The following is a 9,359-nucleotide window of genomic DNA, read 5'->3' as shown; positions in this document are numbered from 1 at the left end:
GCAGCATAGTGTTTCCATCTCTCTGAAGGCGGCGATTGCTCGGGTAGCTGGTCTGCAGCGGCTTTTCTTGACCACAGAGGAACACCATTGCTATGGCAAGTGAACTCTTGGTACTGTAAGTCCCTGCAAAACTTTCCAGGCCATGTCATCCTGCTTTCCCAGGTGTGTTTGCTTATTTTTTCAGTAATTAGCCTGAGGCTGGGCTGAGCCGCAGAACTGCCTTTTTGCACCACTTTGGGTTTTTCAACTCCTGCTGCTTTAAGTAAAGAAACGCCTATGTTCAGGCTCACACGTTCACACCCATGTAAGAGCCACTGAAGTAAAGTGGCACTGCCAGTGTCCCCGCATCTCTTTCCATGATCAGGTAGAGATGCTTTGTCCTCTAGAATTGTCATTTGCTCTTTGCTGCTTGTACCAGTGGCCTGCAGGCTTCCTGGGATCTCTCAGAAGACCTGTGAGAAGTGTCCGAGAAGAGGAAATTCATGTTTATGACAAAGTGATTCACCTCAGTGACATTTGCTGAAGGATCTGCATCTCCCTTGCAAAAATTTAGCTCATTTTTAAGATTGGAGTTAAAACATTTATTAGAAGTTTGATGGATCAGAGCAACTATTGATCATGGGAATTGGTCTCAAAGAGCTTTTTGCAAAACTGTGCAAACAGACAAATCCCCAACCCAGAAGCTCAGTAACAGTAAGGTTTATTCGTTGCGTTGTCTTTCCTCAGCAATATTCTGATGTTAAGCTCTTATCGGGTAGGATGGATACTGACGGTGCAAGTTACTTAAAAAACCCTGAGCTGTGGGCCTTCCCTCGCTGATCTGATCTGGTAATTGTTTCTATGAATAACATCAGCCCCTGATTGCAGAGCTGCTGCTAGTGCCCAGGGCACCTCCTGCTCATCGGGGGGTTGGGGGGGGTCTCCTTTGGCCAGTCACACTCACCTGCATCAGATATTTTATCCCCAAGGATGGCTCCCAGTGACAAAGACTTCTTGGCAGGGATCTGCAAATGCAAAGCCCACAGGAGCACCCCAGCACTGTCTTGTCCTGAGGAGATCAGTGTCAGGCAGCAGCTACGCTCGTAAATATGCATGAAAAGGGAACAGATGTTCAGGTGTGGTCTTCCAAAAGTTTTTCAGTGACATAGAAATCCAAGTCCCCTTTTCAAAAGTGACAAGAACTGTGGCTCAGATGCCCTGTTGTACACAAGTCCCAGACTCCTGGTTTTGAGGGAGAAATCAGGCATCCAATTGTTCTGATGGATCTGAGCCTTTGCCTGCTAACAAGTTGGTACCAAAATCAGAACTTGGCCTTCCAAATCCTGTTTAAGATTCAAGGTGTCTGTTCCCCTCAGTTAAGGCTCCAGGGTACCCAGTTTTCTGCTACTCTGGGTAACCAACCCCACCTGAGAGCATCATGGGCCGAGTGTCGGCATTTATGGGCTACTTCATGCTATGCCATGCCAAATAGCCCCCTCTGTCCCTCCCGGGCACTGATCAGAAGCATCCCATAAACCAGTTTGGTGTGGCATGTTCAGCCACCACTATCACGATGCTACATCTGAAGGTGTGATAAAGGAACGTTCACCTTTAGAGCTCCGGATGCCAGAAGCCGGGGGCGGAGGGAAGGGGGGGGCAAAAAGAAAAAAAAAAAGTAAAATAAAGCAAACCTTTAACACCCAACCCTTGGAGAAAAGGTCAGAAATCCCCAGAACCGGCCAGGTCTTAAGCCCAAATTGGGGGAACCCGCGGCGGGGCGGGGAGCGGGGGCGAGGCGCGGGGGGGGCGGTGGTTCCGGTCCCCGACACCAGGTGGCGCTGCCGCCACGGGAACGGCACCGCCCGCCCCCTGCCGGGGCGCCCCCCACCCCGGCCCCGCTCCCCCTGCGGGGTCCCCCCGGCCCCGCCCCGAGAGCCCCCCCCCCGGCATCCCTGCCAGGATGCTGCCCCCAAAAAACGACCCGCAGACCGCCCCGACGCCCCCCGGCGATGTGCGTGTCCCCCCGGGGGGGCCCAGCCCCGTCTCTCCTGTCACAGCGGTGGGCGCTCCTGCTCTGGGGTCCCTGCGTGACCCCACGCCCCTCAAGCGTGTCCCCACGCGGGACCATCCATGCGCCCCTCATCCACATGCCTGGGGACACAAGCTGGGGGGAGGGTGACAGGGTGGCGGCAGATGCGTGGTGGCCCTGCGAGGGTGGTGGACGTGCCAGGAGGAGCAGAGGGAAGGGTCGAGGTCCCCAGCTCCTGGCCATGGCAGGGCACGGCCGGGGCACAGCTCGCCTGTGAACCCCTGGTCCCCTGAGCCAGGGGTTCGCTTTGCATCAAACCCAGCTGGAGACACCAGGCCCTGTTTCTCGTCATGCTTCAAAATCTCATCCCTGTAGAAAACTCATGGGCCTGCATCTGCAATGAGACCTTTCCTCCAGGAGAAATCCAAAGCCCCAAGGAAAAGGTGGGGGTGTAGCACCCACAGACTGGGAAGTGGGTGCCGAGGAGCAGCGAGCGGGTTGCTGGTACCCAACGCAGCCACAGCAGCTGACCACGCTCAGATCTGGGCCGTTACGTGAGCAAATACCACATTTCTGAGCAAACCCATGTCTCATCTCCTGTTACAGGGCTCCAACAGCATTTCTGAGCAGGCTTCTCTCCTCGCCTCCCACCAGAGCCCAAACCAACCCTGCAAACACAGGCGCGGAGCCTGCATAAAGGCACCGTTTGTGATAGCGGCTGGGGGTTTTGCCATCCTCTGGGACAATACATGCAGGGGGAAAAATCAAGTTTGTCTTGTGCAGAAGGGCTGGGGGCAGGAGCCTGCGGGGTTTCATCCTCTCCTCCCTGGTGGAGGTGTCTGAGATGGAGAGCTGTCTGTTTAGACTGCGCTCACTGGCTTGAGGAATATGTGGCGTCCGTGGTATGCGGTGGCTCTGTTTTTCCAGGTTTAGGAACCGATGGGAGGGAGGAAAATAAATCATGTACACCTTTGTTGGGGACCAGATATCAACCCCCTTCAAGCTGGACCTCAGGCTTGCAAGGTACCTGCTCTGCCCTTTCCAGCCTGGCGGAGACCAGGCTGTGAAGGCACCAGTCCTGCACACAAACGAGCAAGTCCAAAATTAATCTGAAGGATGAAAACGAGCCTTAGGAGCAACAGCAAGATTTCAAGGAAGGAAGAACCACTTGGCAAACACTGAACTCCTAACCCTGGGCCTTTATCTCAGCCACACCTAGCGCAGTTATGTGCTTCAGGAGCAAAACCCTCAGTCCTCAGCTGGTATATGGAAAGGATGGCAACAACACGGCTCACCTCCAACGGGGACGGGCAGCAGCGCAGACGATGGAAAACAAAATCCACCCGTAAAGGCATAAAAACAAGGAAACCCCCATAAATACTGCAGGCTGCTTGCCACTACAGACCAACTCTCAAAAAAAAAAAAAAAACAAAACACAAAAAAAACAAAAAAACAAACCCCTCTCCTCCCCCCCAAAAGAACCCCAAAACAACAACAAAAATACTCTCTAAGAGAGGCCTCCACCAACTCTGTTAAAGCCTTTCCCACCTGCTTAAATTAAAAGAATAATTAAGTTGTTGTTGTTACCAGCTAACTTTGCTTTTAATTAAGCTGATCACACACAGCTGGGCTAATTAGTGTACAGTAACCTAATTTCCCTATATAAAGACAGAAATACACAGCCAACTAATCAGATTAATTCACCTGCTGGTTTGTATGTGTATATTCATAGTATGAGTGGTGATATAGATATACTGGCCCATGGGTTAAAGCAAAATTTCCTGGATATGGTGGTACCCTCATTTAGATCAAATAAACCCAAACTTTGCAAGGAAAAAACTATTTTTTTTTCCAGTCCCCGCTGCCTGCTGTCCCCTCGCTGCATTTATCCCACAGCATGGGATGGTGATGGTGCAGGAGATGATCTGCTTAATTTTTATTATTATTATTATCTTTCACGCAGGGGAAGGAGCCGCGGGAACTCGCAGCGCCGTGCCGTTCTCAGCGGAGGTTCCACGGGTGGAGCACGGCGGGGATCCGCGGGGATGCGCGGCTCGGGCTGCCCCAAAAATGCCCGTGTCCCTCCCGGGGTGGGGGGGAGAAAAGGAGGCGCAGGCTCCGTCCCCGCTGTATTTTCTCCAAGAAACAGGCAAAGAGCCGTGAAACACCGCCTTTCGCTTTCTCCTTGGGGGGAACAACGTGAAATAATAATAACCGTAAAAAGATAAAAATAAAAACCGCCTCCGGTTTTTCTTCCCTCCTCCTTTCGTTACCCGCATTTTAAATATCCCCGGCGCGGGAGGACCCCTCGGAAGCCGCAGCCGAACCCCAAGAAGGGCCCTTTGGAGCCTGCACCGAGGCAGGGAACTGAGGCACCGATCGCGGGAGGTTTGCGGGGCCGGGCCGGGCGTCCCGCGCAGTGCGGAGCGCTCCGCGCAGCTCGGCGGAGTTCACACACTCCTCAGATATAATTACGCGTGTTACACCGCATGCTCGTTTATTTGATGCTCATACAATCGTGAAGCCCATGTACAAATAACATACATGTTTTATTTCGGTTCGATTTTTTTTTTCCTTTGGGGACAAAACGTACACAAAAGGGCAGGGCGAAAAAAATACCCCCATAATTACAATTTTATACAGTGCAGAAAGAATTAAAATAGGTGTCACCGAACTGTACAAAGGCAGGGCGAAAAAAAAACCATAGAAAGGGGAGGGAGGGGAATAATCCTTCATTATATATATATTTCTATAAAAACATATGGAGGATTGTCTTTACAGAGACCATGATCGGTTTAAAATTTACAAAGGTTAACTAAAAAAAAAAATCTATATGGCAAATATTGCCAACAGAGATTCACCGATTTAATACTGATCAACTGAGACTACTCGTGTCTCGATTATTAGCAACAACAAAAAAAATATGTAGAATAAATAACAGAATGAGCATGGCTGTCTCTTGTCAAAGTGCCTTATTCTCTCTGCATAGGGTCTGATCCTGCAGTCTTTATGCAGGCAAAAAAAAAAAAATTAATAGCTAAAAGAAAAAAAATCCCTCTGACAGTTTTCTGCCCCCTGGGTGTTTGCCGGAAAAAAAAAAAAAAAACAAACCAACAAAAAAAACCCCAACAAAACAAAAAAATTTCTCCTAAGAAGGGGCTCGAAGTGAGATGGGACCGACGGGCCTGGGGCGGGGGACCCCGATGTCGGGCCTGCTCCTGCTCGCGGTGCAGCGCGGAGGGGACCGCGGGCGCAGGATGCGCCGGCTTTGGGGTCGGGGTCCTTTCCAGCACACACCCCCCATCCCCAGCCCGATCCGGCTGTCCGCCTACCAACCGTGATGGCGGCACTGCTCAATGCCAATTACAAAACTGAACTAGTAATTTAATTTTATCTTCCCCCCCCACCTTTTTTAAAGAAGCATCAAAACCTCAGTTGTCAGACTCTTCACCCAAACTCGCCGTCAGGGTTCTCAGGGCGGAGAGGGGGCTGCTTTTGCTTTCTTCTCAACCCAGCCCCAAGCGAAGAAGCAGAAGAAGGCAGAGACCGTCGGTGACTCAGACCCGTGGTGGCGGCCGGGCCCGGCCGATGCTCAGCTGCGGGCAGGCTCAGCCCCGGGGCCACACGCCACGTCCCCTGCCGCTCCCCGGGGCGCCTGTCTATACCTCCCGAACAAAGCCAGTCTGCAGAGACCCCCCCCATTCCATCGAGAAGGTCCTGGAGGGGGGGGGCTCGGTGCCCGGGTCAGGCCTTGCCGGCCCCAGGAGGTGTTTTTTCCGCCCCGTATCACATAACGCACGGCTTGATGTCCTGGTATGTCACTTGTTGGTGGTAATAGGAGCCGCTGCCCGCTGAATGCATGGAGGAGGAGGCCATGGCGTTGAAAGAGAAGACGAATTCCTTTCTGTCGCACATGCTCGGAGACTGGGAGTGATACCGCGGGATGCCTGCGGGACGGGGGGGGGGGGGGGAAGATAGTCAGCCATGGGAATTACATTTAGTAGAGGAGGTTGAGCGCGGAGGGGGCGAGAAAAGAGAAAGCCGCCGTCTGGGGTAAAATAAATAAATAAATAAATAAATAAATAACCAGCCCACCCAGCCCCCGCGGCCCCCGGGTGTCAGCGCGGAGCTGGGTGTATTTTTGCACGCACACAAGCACCCGGGCACCGCCGGGGCTCCACGGGCGCGGACAGGTGCGGTGGCAGAACCCCGCGGCCGCGGGCGCTCCCTGGCCGGCCTAGGGGCGCTCCGAGCAGCCGGGGTCCGGCCGCGCCGGGTTTAGGGCTTTGCTGCCCGTTCTGCGCCCCCGGAGGTCCCCGGTGCTTTTCCCACCGCCTCCGCCCGGGCGCAACGTCCGCGGGGTGCGGAGCGGGGGAAAGCGCCTTCGTGCAGCGGGGCCGGCGGCAGAGCCCGGGCGGAGAGGCCCAAACGGCACCGGAGCGGGGCCGCTGCCGCTGCTGCCGCCGCCACCCCGGGGCACAAACCCCAGGTGAACGCGGGTGCGACGGGGCGCGGTGCTCGCCCGGGACCCGCGCTGCCGCCACTGCGCCGCCCGCAATTCCGCTGTTAATCCGGAGCGTTTCGGTGAAGGCCGCGGGCGGGCCCGGTGGCTCCTCGGGAGGGATTTTTCCTCCGGTTTCCCGCGGATGCGGGCGTGCTCCCCCGGAGCCGGGCCCGCACGGTGCCCGCCGGCGGGTGCTGACCCCCGGCCGGCCTCGGTGCTGGGCCCGGGCTCGGCTGCTCCCCACCGGCCCGCCTGACGCTTCTGCCCCGCTTCGCTTTGCCATTTCTGCCCCGCTAACGCTCCGTTTCACACCCGCCTCTGCCAGGCGCTTCCCGCTCCCCCGAAAGGCCCGGGGTGACGTGCAGGGACCCCCCCAAACCTGCCCCTTCGCCCCACCACGGCCCCCAGGGCTATCCCCGCGCCCCGAGGTGAACGTGGGCGGCAGGACGAAGCCCAGCGCTGCCCTCGGCCCTCCCCAGGCCTCCTCCCAGCCCAAGCACCGTGACCCCCTTCCGAGAGCCGGGGCATGGCCACCCCCGGCAGCTCCATCCCCGGGCCGGGGCTGGGGGGCGCGGGGGGCCCGGGCCACCGACAGCCGCAGGAGCGGAGGGCGGGGGGGGGGCGATGGGCCGGGAAAGCACAACCCCGAGCGGAGTTGCCGGCGGGCCGTGGGGTGCGGACAGCGGACATTCCCCCTTTCCTCCCTCGGGGTCCCGGCGGAGGCGTGAGACCCCCCGGGCCTCGACTTCCCGCAGCTCCCGCCCTGCCGGAGCCCACCGGCTCTAGGCCCAGGGCTGCCCCAGCGGCGGAGCAGCCGCCCCCGGGGAGCGGAGCCCCGGTCCGGCGGTCACCAGCCCCGCAGCGGCGGCGAGCCCTGACGGCCTCCCAGTTGCCCCCGGGAGGGGAGGCGGGGAACGGGGGTCTCCTCCCGGGGAGCGCACGGCCGCTGCCCACGGAGCGGCTGGGCCGGGACCCACGCGTGTCCGCGGCCATCGCGGTGTGTCCCACGCGTGTCCGCGCCTTACCTTGCAGCTCGGCGGTGTTGTGGCTGTTCTGGTGCAGGTAGGACTGGTCGAGGGAGTGCGTGGAAAGGCTGGAGGAGAGCGGGTTGGCCGTGGGGTTGCAGGGCGAGACGGGCTGCTGCTTGATGTAGGATGCGCCCGTGTTCAAGGCCGCCGAGGCGGAGGGAGCCCACGCCGAGGCCGAGCTGGAGTAAACCGAGTGGGGCTCCATCACGCCGCCGCCGGCGAGCAGCGGGGAGGCGGGCACGGAGCTCTCGTGGTGCGGGTACTCCCCCGCCGAGGAGCCGGTACAGCTGCCCATGTAGGAGTGCCCACCGTTGGCGGGCAGGTGGGGCACGGAGTGTCCCGCCAGGCCCATCCCCTCCACGTTGCTGGACAAATGCCCGTTCATCATCCCCAAGCCCCCTTCGAGGGAGAGGCTGTTGGGGGGGCAGGAGAGCCCGCCGGCCGAGCCCTGGAAGCCGTAGCTCTCGGGGAGGTGGTTGAAGCTGAGCCCGTTCATCATGCTGTACATGGGCTTCAGCGCCTGGCATTTCCTCCTGAAGCCGCGGGGCCGGCGGCGAAAGGAGCCCTCCTCGAACATGAACTCGCTGGCCGGGTCGATGGTCCAGTAGTGGCCCTTGCCCGGGCGGCCCAGCCCCTTGGGCAGCTTGATGAAGCACTCGTTGAGCGAGAGGTTGTGGCGCACCGAGTTTTTCCATCCCTGGTAGGAGCCGCGGAAGAAGGGGAAGCGGCTCTGCAAGAACTGGTAGATCTCGCTGAGGGTCAGCCGCTTGGAGGGCGAGCTCTGGATGGCCATGACGATGAGGGCGATGTAGGAATAAGGCGGTTTCTCCGGCCGCCGGATCCCCGCGTTAGTCTTCTTCGCCTTGGGACCGCCGCTGCCCGGGCCGCCGCCGCTGCCCGGAGCGCTGCCGGCCGCCCCGCCGGGCGCCGCGGAGGCGGCGTCCATGGCCGAGCTCTGCGGCTGCTTCTCGGCCACGGAGGACATGGGGCCGTAGCTGCTCTGCACCGGAGGAGGAGGGGGCTGAGAGGACAGAGCCTGCTGCGCTTCTGCAGTCATCTACGGCCAGGTCCGCGGCGGCCAGCCCCGGCCCTCCTCCGCCACCCTCCCCCAGGCGCCCCCCCAAAAGGCCACGCTGCCGGGGGCTCGCCGCCGCTCACCCCCCACCCCCCCACCCCCCCGGCCTCCTCCCGGCCCCCCGGCGGGGTTTCTCTCCACCGGGAGACTTCACCCCTCCGCGGATAAACAAATGGAAGCGACGACGACAAACCCCCCCCCCCTCCGCTTTCCCTCCTCCTCCCACTTTATCCCTAAATCCGAGCCCGGCTGCAGAAGGCGAGCGAGAGGCGGAGGGTCGGGAGGAGGGGGGTGCGCAGGGAGGCGGGATGGGGGGGCGGGTGGAAGCGATCTGAGCTCGGCTGCTGCGAGAGAGAAGCCGGCGGCCGCCGCCTGCGCCTGCCCCGCTGCCCCTCGGCGGGCCGGGCTCCGCCGCCGCCGTGCCCCCCCGCCCCGCCCCGGCTCTAGCTGGGCCGGCGCTGCCGGTGCTGCGGGGAGCTGCTTCCCATCGCGGTGGCTGTCGAGTCTGCCCCCGGCCCCGCCGCTCGCCTTGTACTTTATCTCTCGCAGCGGCGTCTGCCGCTCCTTGACAGACGTAAGAGCGGAGCGGAGATCCCCGCCCCGACCCGCTCCCCCACGCCCTCCCGGGCGGCCCCCTCCGCCGCCCTGTCCCGGCCCCCCTCCGCTCCCCGCTCCCAGCTGGTGGGCAGCTTTTAAAGAGCCCTTTCCACGCCGCCCTACCCGCCCCGGGGGCCGCATCCCTGC

General features: G+C 59.7%; 1 protein-coding gene across 1 annotated transcript; it reads right to left on the bottom strand.

Moving 5' to 3' along the window:
* Nucleotides 1-4,474: 4,474 nt before the first annotated feature.
* On the bottom strand, nt 4,475-8,696 carry FOXF1 (forkhead box F1). The gene is made up of 2 exons (XM_080410727.1): nt 7,538-8,696; nt 4,475-5,955 (listed from the first exon to the last, which is right to left on the bottom strand). Exons 1-2 carry the CDS (start codon nt 8,595-8,597, stop codon nt 5,795-5,797), a joined length of 1,221 nt encoding a protein of 406 aa, XP_080266853.1. The 5' UTR covers nt 8,598-8,696; the 3' UTR covers nt 4,475-5,794.
* Between the last annotated feature and the right edge of the window lie 663 nt (nt 8,697-9,359).

This window comes from Falco punctatus, assembly GCF_963210335.1.
Source record: "Falco punctatus genome assembly, chromosome: 14".
Classification (NCBI taxonomy): domain Eukaryota; kingdom Metazoa; phylum Chordata; class Aves; order Falconiformes; family Falconidae; genus Falco; species Falco punctatus.
The sequence above is the reverse complement of the archived record's forward strand: the minus strand, read 5'-3'. Positions and strand labels throughout refer to the sequence as shown.

Bases quoted from the DNA above. Each gene is read 5' to 3' on its own strand.
- FOXF1 (XM_080410727.1), bottom strand. From the start codon at position 8,597: ATGACTGCAGAAGCGCAGCAGGCTCTGTCCTCTCAGCCCCCTCCTCCT. The intron at 5,956-7,537 runs GTAAGGCGCGGA...CCCGTCCCGCAG, and splicing joins CAACACCGCCGAGCTGCAAG to GCATCCCGCGGTATCACTCC.